At 47.6% G+C, this 14,915-nt stretch overlaps 1 protein-coding gene across 1 annotated transcript in view; it reads right to left on the reverse strand.

Moving 5' to 3' along the window:
• The window catches only part of ARHGEF28 (Rho guanine nucleotide exchange factor 28), a 251,694-nt gene that overhangs the window by 23,708 nt on the left and 213,071 nt on the right, over positions 1-14,915 (reverse strand). The window contains 5 exon segments of the mRNA XM_058656335.1: positions 3,457-3,757; positions 4,856-5,341; positions 9,919-9,966; positions 10,096-10,134; positions 12,939-13,039. Of these exon segments, the coding sequence (XP_058512318.1) occupies positions 3,457-3,757; positions 4,856-5,341; positions 9,919-9,966; positions 10,096-10,134; positions 12,939-13,039 (975 nt within the window).

Consider the following 14,915-nt stretch of genomic DNA (forward strand, 5'->3'; position numbering starts at 1 on the left):
GAGAAAGCAATAGAGGACGGCCCAAAACCTTGAGGCCCTGCACCTGCGTGGGAGACTTGGAAGAAGCTCCTGGCTCCTGGCTTTGGATCAGTTCAGCTCCAGCCATGGTGGCCTCTCGGGGACTGAATCAGTGGATGAAAGATCTTTCTCTCTACATATCCTTCTCTCTCTAAGTCTACCTTTCCAATAAAAAAAAAAATCTTTTAAAAAAAGGCATCCCAATCACTCATTAACAAGTCTGATGAGGTTAGACTGAACCAATCAAATCCCCATCTATGTGTATTCGTCAACCATTTATCAGCTACAGCGAGAGAAGTTAACCTTAAAACGGGGAAAGGCTTTTCTGGGCTCCAGGTTCGGGAGGCTCATAGTGGACAATCAAGGCCCACCTAGTGAGGCAACCAGTCAGGGTGTGCTAGCTGATGGGGTCCTGAGATACACAGGGCAATTACACAGCAAGCAAGAGTTCATGGCTATGTCTCCGTGACCTCTTAGAAATCAAGACGCACCACCTTAACAGCCTCCTCCAGGCCAATCAGTTCCCAAAGAGTCCACCACTAACCAGTGAAAGGAGATTAACTTTACACGCTCCTACCACCGGTGATCTAAGACTTTCAAGACAGAACCTATAAGGAACACTCAACGTCCAACTAATACCCAAATCATAGAACTAAGTAACGTCCAAATGCATTTGAGAGCTTGACTACAAGCAATGCTTTCCACTGGCTTCGGTGATCCTGGATTTCATGTTGCATTTCCACTGATCAGAGATGGTCCCACATGCACAGTACTGACCCAGACAAAACAATAAACTGTTCCTTACACTGTCACCTGAGACAGCTGACTTCAGTCTCATGACAAAATGACCACCACAGCCCTCATTAAATTAGAGTTAAACATATATTTAATAAAACTCCTGGCCCAGAACAGGGGAGGCAATGTTGTCAGCCAGAGTACTGTGAGCTGTAGCGTCCTCAACAGCGGTCACTGATGACTATTCACCCAAAGACTCATGGCAAGACAGAAAAGCAGGAGGCCACACCACACCGTCGCTGACCGCAGTCCATCAACTGAGTGCCCAGTACACCCTGGGGCCTTCTCCTCCAGCTCACCACCAGCCAAGAGGAGGTGTGCAGAGCACTCCTGGAGCTCAGCTAAGACCCCCACTAAGAGCCAATGATGAGCCATTCTTTAAGGGTCAGAGCTACAAAATGCCTGCAAGAGGTCCAACAACTTCACTGGGCTCCGGCGACTCCCTTAAGAATGTGTATCTGATATTTGTGGCATATCCAGCCACTGCCTGCTACTCTGGCATTCCACTTGGGTACTGATTTGAATTCCAGGTGCTCTACTTCAGATCCAGCTCGCTGCTCATGCGCCTGGGAATGCAGCAGAAGACAGTCCAAGCACTTAGGCTGCTGCAAGCACATGGAAGACCAAGATAAAGCTCCTAGCTCCTTGCTTTAGCTTGGCTCAGCTCTGGCTGTTGCAGTCATGTAGGAAGCATACCAAGGGATGGAAGATATCTCCCTCTGCCTCCTTCCCACCCTTCCTTCCTCCCCTACTCCCTCCCTGTAACTGCCTTTCAAATACATTTCCAGTTTTGTTCAGTTCCCTTGTACTGCCTTATCCACTGGTTTTACTTTCTTTCCTCTAGAAACTGCTTATCATGCTTAAATACACATAAATAGGGTTTTTTTTTTTTTGACCAGTTGCAAAAAAAAAAAAAAATCCCATGGTTAACAATGCACACAGAATTTCTGGTCTAATCCCTACTCATACACACCAGGATGTTCCTGAGGGATTTAGGTCAAAGGTGGTCCTCCTGCCTCCCATCAACGCCCTGAGTACCCTAGGCCTACACTGGACATACAATTTCTCAAGCCTAAGAAGTGCATTTTCTCCACATTTCCCTTGGGGATGTCAAATTCCTCACATGTGGCTAGACGGGTTCAGTATGTAATCATTGTTTATTTGCTCGGTACATTTTCTATCTACTGTATGTAGGCTGCCAGACATTTAAAAACTTTCCACTTTGAAGCACAAGTCAACAGAAAAAAAAAAAAAAAGATAGCAGAGACTCAAAAAAAAAAAAAAAAAAAAAAGAAAGAAAGAAAAAGCCAAAAGAGGAATTCTTTTAAACAAAGGCTGAATGTGGTTTAACTCAAACCGAGTTTTTGAAGTCTACCAAAGCCAGGGCACAAAACAATGCTGACAAGACGGCGCGGAGGCCAGTGCACAGCAAACTGAGGATCCACACAGCACAGCAGCCGGGCTCCCAGAAAGTATTCTACAATCTAGTCTCCAAACCAACGTGGGCAAATAACGCTTTGCCTTGTTTGCCACATTTTAAAAAACGAAACTATTCTGTTGCATTGGTTTCTTCTGTCTTGAAGGACATTTGACACGATTCCTGTAAGAACCACTGAGTTCTCCCCGGTGCTTGTACAAGTCAGGGTGTTACAACGGTGAGGGGTGCCAATGAGGGAACAGCCCCAACTAAAAACCCACATTGTTCCCACCAGCAGGAAGGCAACCTGCACAAAACCTGCACGGGCTGATGACCACGTACTTGGGAGAACTAACGCAGCATCAAAACTTCTGTTGCTGAAAAGTAGTCCTCCCACCCAACCCACTAAGAACAGGTATGGAGCAGGAACGAGCTCCGGGGCCAACCCTGAAGGTCTCGGAACCCCCACTCGTTTTACGTTCCTATCACATTTCACTGTCAATGATTTATTCCACGCCATTTGTTTATCCCACTGCATGCCATCTGTTTTTTGGTAGAAAGGTTTCAAGTTTTTCTCATTCCCTATTCCATATCCCACAGAAAACAATCTATACTAGAGGTGGATTTCAATCATTTGGATACATGTGGCGCTGGTAACTCGAGCTGCCTCTCCTTTGCACTTGGCAGATGCCATAATGGGATTAGCGAATTGCGTTATTACGAGGTACTTACGCCGGGACAACATCTTTTTTCACGGTGACAAATGATGTTAACAGTTTCGTTGTGGGTGTTTAATAGCTGTACAGAAGATTACACTAAGGTTACAGGAAATTGCCCTGATAGACAATAAAACCTCACCACACATGGTGTCCATATCTTTCATTTCTGAGAGCAGGGGGATATGTGTATCAGGATGGAGCAAGCTCTGCAGTAGGGAAGAATACCAAGTTGCTTCACCTCTAAGGGGACTCTATTATTCTACCTACACACCGAAAAAAACCTGGCTGGCTCCTGCATTTGGTGGCTTCTCCATGCCCTACGCTAATAGGGCAGCTGAAGGGAGACTCCAGAATTCCCCCATTCTGTTTAGGCCACACACCCCAATCCAGCGGCACCCATCTTTCCTGAGCCTAGGGTGCACCCGGACATGCTCTATTCCAGAGCCACCACTCAGAAAAACAAATCCTCCAGGAAATGACACAGACGATGTGTAAAGCGTTAATTACCATTTGTACAAGAATCCGTGCTGCGTTCATGGGGAGGAGGTACCTGTTGACAGCACCCAGCAGCAGCCCACAGTTCGTGATTGACATCCAGGAGAGGAAGATCATCTGTCTTGTGATCTGCTTGATTTTCGCAAGTCCTGGTCAAGTCGAAATGCGATATACTTGGGGGGTAAGTGGCATCCTGCTGGACACCTGACGGGCTTGGTTTGCTGAAAGCATTCAGTGGCGTTCGTATTAATGCGTCATGGATGAAGAATGAGTTCTCATGACATAAACTCTCAGATCTAGTAAGTTCCATTACCTAGGTAAAGAAATACAGAAAAAGCAGTCATTTCTCCAATCACACAAGTTTCAAAAAAGTACTTATTCCACCAAGATTTCAGTAACAGTGCAGCTGAAAACAACACTGCCATTACTGTCCTTTATAAGGAACTAGATCCAAAACCTTCAACTATGTACTACTGATCAAAAGTGTGCAAGCACACCACACAGGAAGGTGCACTCAGATGCAACCAATGTCAGACGTGGGCACAGACTCTCCCCAAAGCTTCCTCCTACTCCATCATGAATTCATACAGCTCACATCAACTAGTGTTAGTGAGACGGATTTTAGATGGACTATTATCAGATTGACAAAGACAGGATAGGTTAGCGTAACAAAATAATGTCAGCCTTGCGACATTTCCTAACTAAGATACACCTCATTCGTTCACTGGTCCACAAAAGGCTGCATCTGTTACAGAACATGGTAAAACATTCTTTTCCCATTATAAACTAGATCACACAAAGATGGTCCTTCAAACAGAAGGAAAACAACCTGCTCCCAGGACAAGCCCCCCCCCCACACACACACCTTACAGCCCTTTCAATTCCATGTTTCCTGCTGCGGGAAAGGCAATCACAGAACACAATGACCAAACAGGACTCAAACCTTTAAAATTCCCATTTTTAAAGTAAAGATATGGAGCCGACATTGTGGCACGGCAGGGTTAAGCCATTGCCATGTGTGACGCTGGCTTCCCACACAGGCATGGGTTCATGTCCAAGCTGCTCTGTTTCTGCATCAGCTCCCTGCTTATGGCCTGGGAAAGCACTGCAAGGTGGGCAAGTGCTGGGGTCCCTGACACCTACATGGGACATCATAATAGAGGTCCTGCCGTTTGGAGATTGAATCAGCAAATGGGTGATATTCTCTCTCTCTCTCTCTCTCTCTCTCTCTCCCCTTCTCTGTAAATCTGGCTTTCAAGTAAATAAATCAATTTTTAAAAATCGAAACATGTATGTGTTACCTCTGAAAGTTCTCAGCTACAAACTGAGAAACTCGTACAAAGTGCTCAAAACCCAAGGACACAGAGCAACCAGGACTCCAGCTGCCAAGACTCCCCCAGGAGATCCATACCTCCTTTCCTCCTGCAGGGAAGGCCACAGGCAGGCTCCTCTGGCGGCCGTGTTTCCAGCGGGACAGCAGACTTTGCCGGATGCGCACCTGCTCACGCTCTCTCTCTACCACGCGCTGACCCTCGCGCAGCCGCTCCAGGTTCTGCTGGTACTCCTGCAGCTGGTGGTCCAGCTCGCCCCGGTTGCGCAGCAGCAGCTCCTCCTGGGACTGGCACTGGCGCTCGCGTGCCTGCAGCAGGCTCTCCTTGGCCTCCTGCTCCCGCTGCTGCTGGTCACACCTGCGGTGCCAGCGCCGCTGCTCCTGCTGGAACTGATGCTGCAGCTTATAGATGTCAGCCAGCTCTTCGCGCTGCTTCTCCGGATGGCGACACTTGTCCTGGTCGGAGAAGGGGCTGCCTCTGAAGGAGAGGCTGGGGGCCAAGCTCTCCTGCTGCTGGAGAACAAGCTTGTGGATCTCAATGTGGCTGTCCTGAATGGTCAAGGCGGCCTGTGAGAGAAGAGACGAGACACCACCTCACACAGGCTCCATGTGGCTTGCTTAGAGAGACCTCTAAACACAAACGCATGACACAGATACCCTCCTTTACTAATGCACTTTCTCCAAGTTAGTTCCTGAGAAAGACTTCACGGTGTTTCAGATAGGCATGTCTGCATTTCCTACTAGTCTGACCTGAGAATTTACAAAGAAAACACGCAATAGAGTCACTCCGCACTATCTGTAGGGGAATGGGGCCAGCACTCCCCCACACACCGGAATCTCCTTTACAAAACGGTGTACTGGGACTGGCGTTCCAGCCCAGCGGACTAAGCGGCCACTGGCAATGTCAGCATCGCATATGGGCACCTGTTCGAGTCCTGGTTATTCTACTTCCAATCTAGCTCCCTGCTAATAATTGTGTCCCTGCACCCACGTGGGACACCTGGAGTTCCTGGTACTGAGCTTCAGTCTAGCGCAGCTGCAATCATTTGGGGCGCAAACTAGTAAACGGTCATGCGCACACACGCTCTAATTCTTCCAAATACGAAGCAAATCTTTGGAAAAAAGACACAGTACAGTGTTCGCTTTTGAGCCATGCCACCATTCTGTACACGTTAAGTCATCTCCAGATTACTTACAATACTTAGAATATTGCTGCCATAGCCTCATTCATAGATATTTAGCAAAGAACTGGGTGCACAGAAATTTGAGTGTTTTTTAGAACTTTCTGGAATTTTTTCAAAATTTTTTTTCCTGTGGAGTTAGTGGAATCCACAGCTGTAGAGCCAGTGGCCACAGAAGGCTGGCGACACTGGTCTCCTCTCTTGGAAACGTGGTTTCCTGCAGCTACTGGATAATACTTGCGTCTGTCTTCTGCAGGAAGACTTGATGCTTACAGACATGACACTCTGACTTCCTGTTCCGCGTGCCATTCTCCTGCGGAGGTCTCCCCAGGTGGTAATTCAGAGGAATTTAAGAATCTAAATAAATGTACTAGTATCCTGTATTGGAGTCCCAAACCAGAAATTACTTTCATGAGCACATACGAAAAAAATAATAAAACTCCACTATTTGAAGGCTGTTGGTAAGTACACTCCCACAGCATAATGCCAAAGAATAACAGTTAAAACTGTGTATGTAAGTGGTTAATGCTGGTCTCCTTACTGTTCTGTCTTTGACAACTGAAAGGTCATGCATAAAAAATGAAGCTGAAATTCATTTGTTACTAGATTGCCAACAGAAGTCTGGAATGATTAAGGGAAAAATAGATACTTATAAACCCCAGGGGTCTTACCAACCAGATTTTTTTTTTAAAAAAATGGCAGGTTCTGCCAAGCTTTCCATAGGCCTATGAAATGTTTGGCAGCATCATAGGAAATAACTGCCAAGCTTTGGAATGATTCCAGAAACCAACCAAATAAACAACAACAACAACAAAATCACTGTGAATGCCCTTGGAAGCTTTGAATTTTAAAAGTTCACATTGAAAGTGCAAAGAAGTACAGAAGGGACAAATTGAAAATGAACACATACTGGGTTGGGACTCAGCATGAGAAATCATCATTCGCTAAGTCATAAACTCACACTCTATTTTTTAAATTTGAAAATTAATTTTACACATTCCAGACTTGCCCGAATCTTTGGTTAGTGGCTTGTAGAAGTTACCATGACAGAACAATACCATGACAGTGAGCAGGTGTGATTGTCTGCTCCTCTGCTTCACTGTTAAGCAATGAGCACTCCAGCATCAGCCACACGACCTGGCAAACAACCGCACATCCCCGCTTCATCCTCACTGATCCTTGGCACCTCAGCACAACCAAGCACACATATCCAGTACTTTTAGATGTCAAAACTATTACACACAATAACCTTTATGCAAGGGTTTCAATGAGAACAATTAAGTACTACCATGAACTTCACAATCACTTGATATGTAGGATAAAATCATTGTCCTCCCTGGAACGTGGAGATCAGCTACTCGTTTCCACACTTCACGTTTCCATTTATGTTTCGGCTAGGGAACCATGTTTGCTTTTCAAGTCTTAGAAAATCCTTAATTCACTCTCTCTTCACTTTGTTAGAACCTCTGTTCTTCCCCTCTTGCTTTGTTTTTCAGCTCATCTCTAGCTATACTCTCTGAATAGAGATCAAATTTCATTTCATCCTTATTTATGCAAAGAGGTTCAATAACATATCAGACGTTCCACTTCAAAAGGCGTAAGTGGCTGTGCCGTGAGCAGCATCTTTCGGAGCCCACGTTCTCAAGCAGCCCCAGGGCTGTGCTTTGCCAGAACCTCTACAGACTTCAATATGTCCCCTGCTGGGCTCAGCAGTGTGGCCTAGTGGCTAAGGTCCTCGCCTTGATCCCATATGGCTGCTGGTTCTAATCCCGGCAGCTCCACTTCCTCTCTGTCTCTCCTCCTCTCAGTATATCTGACTTCGTAATTAAAAAAAAAAAAAATGTCCCCTGCTACTGCGACCTAACGAGATGTCAAGAGCAGACCAGTCAGGTCACTGGGGTTTTCTGAACCTTGAATCCACACAGGGCTGCTTCCAGGGCGGGAGAAGAGAAATGCAGCCATGTGAGCATTTTCACCCCAGGAATGAGGCAGGTGCACTAAGCCCCAACACCCAACACCTGTCCTCCCCTATATCTCTCCTCACTTAGCAGGAAGCATCGTTTGCTTAGCATGATAATTTGATACAAGCAGCTCCCCCAGACTAGCAATGATGCTGAAGGTATCCGCCTAAGCCATGAGTGAGATGAGCAGCTTTCTGTCTCCTGTATTATTAAACACACCTGCAGAAGCTCCAGCCAAAGTGGTAAATGAAATTGATGCAATTGTAGGAGACTAGCATAACACTGTTATTCTGAAATTTTTATTTCTACCTGACTCAAAAAAAAATCAATGGGAAAACTATTAAAATAAAAGACAAAAATTGATGGAGTTGGCCAGGTGTAAAAGTAATACGTAAAAATTAGTATCTTTATTAAAAGAACAACTGTTGCAGAAATAGAGGGAAAAGTCCTCTTCATAATAGCAACAAAGAAATGGGAAGACATTAGATAACAATCTGCACACGTGGTACCTACGTAAGACAAGTATTAAGCAGCCCAGAGAACAAGGAGCTGGCCCGGGCTGTCAGACCAGAGGACGGCCGCAGCAAAGGTGTCCATCCTCTCATAGCTAAGCCACAAATACGATGGCGTTTTACATTAACAGTCTTTCTTGGTTAGAACTAAGGAACTTGCCAACGTGATCCAAAAGTTCTCATGACTTAATATGCCAATCTGCACGGAAAATAAGATGAGACTGGTGCTGCCATGCCTTCCAATGTAACGCAAAGCTTCAATGAGCAAGGTAATGGCACTGGCGCATAGATCAGGCCACAGGAGGAGGAGAACACGAGAGAATGATGTCTCGGTGCAGTTGGAACTGTACGCCTGACATTTTCTGGTGAAGATATCGATTTACACAGAATTTGGTAACTGACCCTAAGAAAGCTGTCAGATTTAATCAGAGGTCAGTATACAAGATGCTCACCCCAGCATTATTAATAATGCAAAAGACAAAACCCAAAGGTTTGGATAAATAAACTCTACAAAATTCAGTCTAACACAATCCTTGGAAACGGAGCTACAGAATACCGGCTGGTGCTATAGAAAGGCCTGTGGTGTTGTGCATATACAACCTGACTCAAATCTGGAGGGAAATAAACCAACACGACGATTAAGAATTTCTCCTGTACAATCACAGGTCAATGTCTTCTATGTTCAAATTTCTCTATAGGAACAAATATTGCTTGTGTATCATTTCAAGAAGCAACAGTATGCACTGAGCCGCCTTGTTGTGCGTGGCCTCTGGGATCACCCAAGGCTTTCATTTCTAACGCAAGTAGGATTTCTACGCCTGTTCTTCCTTGAAGAGTAAAATAAGGGTACCTGAAAAAGCTCATAGAAAGTGTCTATTATGGGAAAAAAGAGTATGCACAGATTTCAAAATTGCTTTGCACCAGGACAAATTTCTCCTCACTTCCCTTTGCTCATGACGCTGAGGAGCACCTTCGGGAGCCACTCGGGTTCCGTTCGCCCTCAGCATCGTGCCCAGCAGAGGCTGCAAACTCAGTAATGCTGAGTGGCTGAATAAGCAAAAGCACGAAGGAGCGTATAAATTACTTAAGCACTCGAAAGGCCCAAGGCCACATGCAGAAGTGAAAAAAGTGTAGGTGTGAACTGAAGTTTTCACCAGGAAATGTGAAGTCATGCTACGCTCACACAAGAGTTCCACGGTAAACACCAAGCCAGGGCAGAGGTATCAGTATATATATATATTTTTAAAGATATGAACTGTTTTATGGTCAGAGAAGAAAGGTGTAACGTGCAGAAGAGGTGCTGTCTGGTGATTATAAAACCAGCTGGGGCCGTCAACGCATGGAGCACAGTTACACTCAGGTGGCTGGCATTCCCCAAAGCTCGCTCCCTGCCTCTCACCTGCTCTAACTTTGAAAGTCTGGGAGTCATCAAAAACGAGGTGCATTAAAAGTGACATTGACAAGGTCCAGGGGTGGAGGAGGGTCGTTACCTGAAGGCTATATAGGAGGCGCGTTAAATTCTGTATCGCCTGTATGATCTGAAAGAGAAGACCGTGAGTGTCAAATTCCTGAGAAAGCTTTCACTGCCCACAGAGAGAGAGAGAGAGAGAGAGAGAGAGAGAGAGAGAGAGAGAGCATGGTGACCAACGAACATCTGTGGAGCTCACCTCTGACTGTGAGGAACCCGGGAAGCTTCTGGTTTCCACCTAAAATACAGACAAACATCAAGTGAGTTCCCATCTGCACTGTCGCGCTCCGACACGCAGGCTGTGCAGCCACTCTGCACGCTGCTCCATGGCCACAGGGACTGTCCCCTCCGCGAGATGCAAGTCAATGGGATTAAACCACCCTGGGCCAATGACAGCCCCCTTCACACGAGCTTGGTGCTTGAGTGATGTGGCCAACTTCAATCCAAACATCCCTTACAACAGGAAGAGATGACGGGCAGGAATCCCTATGGACTCCAAGCGATGGTATTTACCCGCGCAATGTGCACTGCCAATTGAGCTCTCTGTGTCCCAGCTGAAGCTGTTGCCTGGGCCAGGCTGACCTCTGGCATCCAAGGTGCCAGACGGCGACACTCAAGGACCTCACACCTGGGTCTCGAACTCCCCATCTCACTGTTGCAGCTTCATGATGTCAGAAAGACCAGTGGTTTGGAAACAACAGTGGGCGCATCGGCCAAATCCCAGATCCTACTCAGCAGAAGCCATGCATGAGGCCGGAGGACACCACGTGCTCGGGGCTTTCCAGGTTCCAAACTGAACTGGACATTTGCTTATTTATTTCTTAACGTCCCCTCACTAGGATATACATCAATGGCAACCAAGACTTCGTGTGGCATGTTGTATTTGCAAAGCCAAGGGTGATGCCTGGCCTGTGCAGGCACTCAACAAATGAATGTGAATTGAATGTCATTGCCACCCTCTCAATAGCTAAGCAATGAACAGCCACCAAACTCCACACCACCTGCTACAGATCATCCAGTTTCCTGCCCTCCAGGAACGCAGAGTCTAAGCATGCACCTTGCTTTTGTTTTAGTAAGCCTAAGTTTTTAAAGTTACCCAAAGTTCTTGGGTAACTTTGAACTTGTGGCTGAGAAATCAGAACAGGCTGATGATGCCTTGGTGAGCTTGTCAGATCTCTCCCCTCACATTGTCCATTAACAATGCCATCACTAAGAGGCCCCCGGGAGAGGAAGTGAATGTCTGAAAGGACTGACAGCGAGGAGAGACATCCGTTCTTTGCTCACCAGGACCCAGAAGCCCAGCTCTGGCTGGAGTTGGGGGTTCTTGTTGCTTTTCTGACTTTGTCCATGCCTAGCCACCTTCCATGACTTTCTAAAACTAAAGATCATATGTTACAGAGTTCTTGAACTCTGTAAGAATTGGAAACACATCAATTCATAGAATTGTGTTCCAGAAATCAGTACCTTTGGTCAACAGCCTCATTACCTTTTTTATGGAGTTGGTCTGCCACCTAGTGGTACCTATATATAACTGCACTGGTGAGTCACAGCATTTTCTGTTAATGGGGTTGAGTTCATCCCTACCTTAGCATAGAAATTAATCCTAAAATGATATATCTATTAAATAGTGTTTAAGATTTTATTTCACATGATCCCTCTCTACATGTCTGTTTGGTTCACCGAAACGTTTTAAGGACAACATTTCCCTGGGAGTTTCATCCCCACAGGAATCTGGACACGGATGTTCAGCCGGACAGGCAAGGGAGGAGTAGGGGCGGGGCCGCTGCAGCTTCCCAGGCTCAACCAGGCCGACCACCCTTACTCCTTCCTGCTTAATTTTCTAACACGATCAAAGCAGCTGCGAGCTCCCAACTTCAAAGCTGCAGGGGCAACCTGCCCTGAGACACATTAAGAAGCAACAAGCTAGAAAGCTCAGACAGAGGGAAGGGAATAAAGTTACTGCACGCCTCTCTTCATTTCGGCCTGCAGAAAACACTGAATCGCAACTGGGTTGTGTGTGTGTGTGTGTGTGTGTGTGTGTGTGTGTGTGTGCGCACGCGCGCACGTGCGGAACTTTTCTTTTGAAACCTTGGGCTTGATTTTTCGGTCATAGGCAGTTTATAGGAAGCCTATAGAACACATAAGCTGTGACAGGCAAGAGGAGAACCGCCACATGTCATTTCGCACACTGACAGGCTGGTGCTCAGGCCATCCCTAACTCAATTTCAGACAAAGCTAAAGCCTCAGGCCCCAGGTGATCCCGAGGCCGACTGGCTGCCTCCCAGCATGCCTGGCCCTCTTCCCTCTGTCTGACATCTCTGCTTCTGGTGAAATCAACAGGCCATTTTCTGCACCTCACTTTTAAAGGGGTGGGAGGGGGTGGTCACAGCCTTTGTCCCAGGACTGTTTGGAACGTTTATGGAAAATGGAATTAACAAAAGTTCAGATGCAAAAAAAGAAAAGAAAGAAAGAAAAAGAGAAAAAGCTTGCAATCCTTTGAAATCCAGGCATACAGCTGTTTTTCACAGCACATATTTTCCATAAACTGCTTCAAGAGCCCTCATGGGCAGTAAGCCAGAAAAGACAAGATGCATTTGGAAGCACTGTGCCCCAAGGAGAAATGGGTCAGATTAGACCAAAGACACAACGTATGAGGATGTGTGCCGGCAATAGGAAAACACTTTGAGAGAAGTTCAAGGGGGGTGCTGGCAGCAAGAACGCCCCAAAGCACAGACAGTTTCAGCGACATCGTGCCATCCGGATGCCCAGGGCTCCCAGCACCCTGTGCCACCGCTCGGCAGAGTTTCCCAACCTCAGCAAAGGAAAAGCCGAAGTTTGCGGTAGGCAAAGGGAGTGTAGTCAGGAATGATTTTTTTCAGTTACTTTTTCGTGTATGCCTACATGACACAGGCAGAACTCGCACACTGAAAGGGGAGGGGAGTCAGAAAGCGGAGCGAGGCCAATACTGAAATTGACAACAACGCGGCATCCGCAGCCGGCTCAGGACACACAGCTGGGTACCCACACATCAATTGACAATACCTTTTCTCCAGCTTCGGGGCCCGCCTGGCCGGCTCCCACACCTTGGCTCCCGCCATCCTCAGCCCAACAGCCTCTTCCTTCTGTCCCCTCTGGAGCTACTGCTGCAAGCACAGCGTCGAGACAGAAATTTAAAAAGAACATCAAAGCAGCAGTCAGCCCCACACCATGAATGAGCAAGCCCACCCACTGCCCTCAGTCCAGACCCAGCACGGAGTCCCCCTGCCCTCACGGGGCTTACAGACTACTGGACCAAATACGCACCCCAAACACCGATCAACAATAACCCACCCCCCCAGGGTCTCTTGTTTGCGGAGACCAGATGGGTACACGGTGAATCCTGTGCCTCCTGGGGAGGGTGGAAGGCACACAGGCATGGGAACATGAAATTGTGGCTCTCAGTGACACACACCTGTCTCAGGGCCCCCGCGTGGCCAGTGTGAGAACTGCAGGAGCAAGGAGTCCAGAGGCAGGGGGCAGCCCGTCCCACAGTCATGTGGACTGAGCACCTGGCCTGGTCCCTCACGCTTTCAACTCTGTTTTGTTTCTTTTTCTTCTCACATTTCTTGCACACGCTCCAAATTCACCAACACTGTAAATGCTGGCTATTTAACTTACAACATCCCACACACCAGTCTAGGGGACCGTATGAAGTATCAGATGTGCCTTCCTCCCTCTGACCTCTACCGGCAGGAGCATGCTTCTTGCTCTTCCCTTGGGAACTCAGTGCCATGCTGCCTGCCTCGCCTGCCTGGAACCAGGCCATTTCTAGCTCCTTCACACACCCGCAGCATGCAGCCAGTGGCAGCTTGCTGAGCTGCACAGGGACCCAGCTGCACTGTTCACAGAGCTCTTCATTTGGTATCACCTTGAAACTTCACTCCTAATGAAGGCAATGTCTGTGTCTCCATTTCAAGAAATACACTCATGTCTTTGGCAAATGACGGCCCTCCAGGACTCCCCCGGCCTCTTCAAGTACTGGCAGCTGGGCAACACATCCTCAGAGTAAAAGGATGCTCCAAAAATGGCTCCCTGCTGCTGCTACCTCTCACCCTTGAGAGAGGAGCCAGAGCCTGCCCACAGAACCGGCCCCCTCTCCTTTCCCCTAAGGCCTCGGGACGAGGCAGGTACCAGCTGAGGAAAGATGCTGGGACAGCCCCAGGGAGCCAGGAGAATGATCGGCACAGGGACCAGGCACCCCATCCCTGCTGCCAATCTCAGGAGGGCAATCTCCCGCAGACAGGTGCACGAAGCACAAAATGCTCCTGCACCTGACAAGGCTTCCTGGAGACTGGAAAGTTCTGCTGGGCTTAGCATCTCGGAGGAACATGACAGCCTGACTCAGAATGAACCGCTTCAGTTAGCTCCCTCAGCCAACTCAGGGCACCAGCTTCCCATCCAGCCTTTGGGGGACAGGAGCCCCTTCACCTGCACTGGACCCTCTCTCCCTGAACCATGACACCCAGCCTCAGGAAGGGGCCTCCAGCAGATGTCACAGTGTCTTCAACAGCTCTCGCTAGTCACGGGAGATGTGGCCCAGGAGGGAGCAAGGACAGGGCCCGAGCTGGGAGCAGCTGCAGGGCCCAGGGGGCACCCCAGCTATCTCTGGGGTTTGGGGGGACGCTCAAGGCGGCAGAGCACAGACTATATTTTTCGACAGAACTTCCTTCATGGCATAATGAGGCTCTCCTCTTCAAAGGAAGTCACCCAGGGCAGTACAACTCCCCCGGCTGGATGTGGGCTGTGTTCAAAATGAAAAACATATGTGCACGTTCTGAAAATAGCAACTCGGGATGAGATAAAGCTGAACTCGAACAGGGTAAATAATAATTGGGGTTGGGTTTTAAAAAATGCATAGAATTAAAAAGCCCTGCTGCTGCTGCAACGTATCTTAATTAGCCGAGTTAGGCTGTGAAAGTAAATCCCGAGCGAATGTAATCCTCTAATCTCTAGCTGCTAAAGAGACTTTATCTTACGCAC

This window comes from Ochotona princeps, chromosome 28 (genome assembly GCF_030435755.1).
Source record: "Ochotona princeps isolate mOchPri1 chromosome 28, mOchPri1.hap1, whole genome shotgun sequence".
Taxonomy (NCBI): Eukaryota; Metazoa; Chordata; class Mammalia; order Lagomorpha; family Ochotonidae; genus Ochotona; species Ochotona princeps.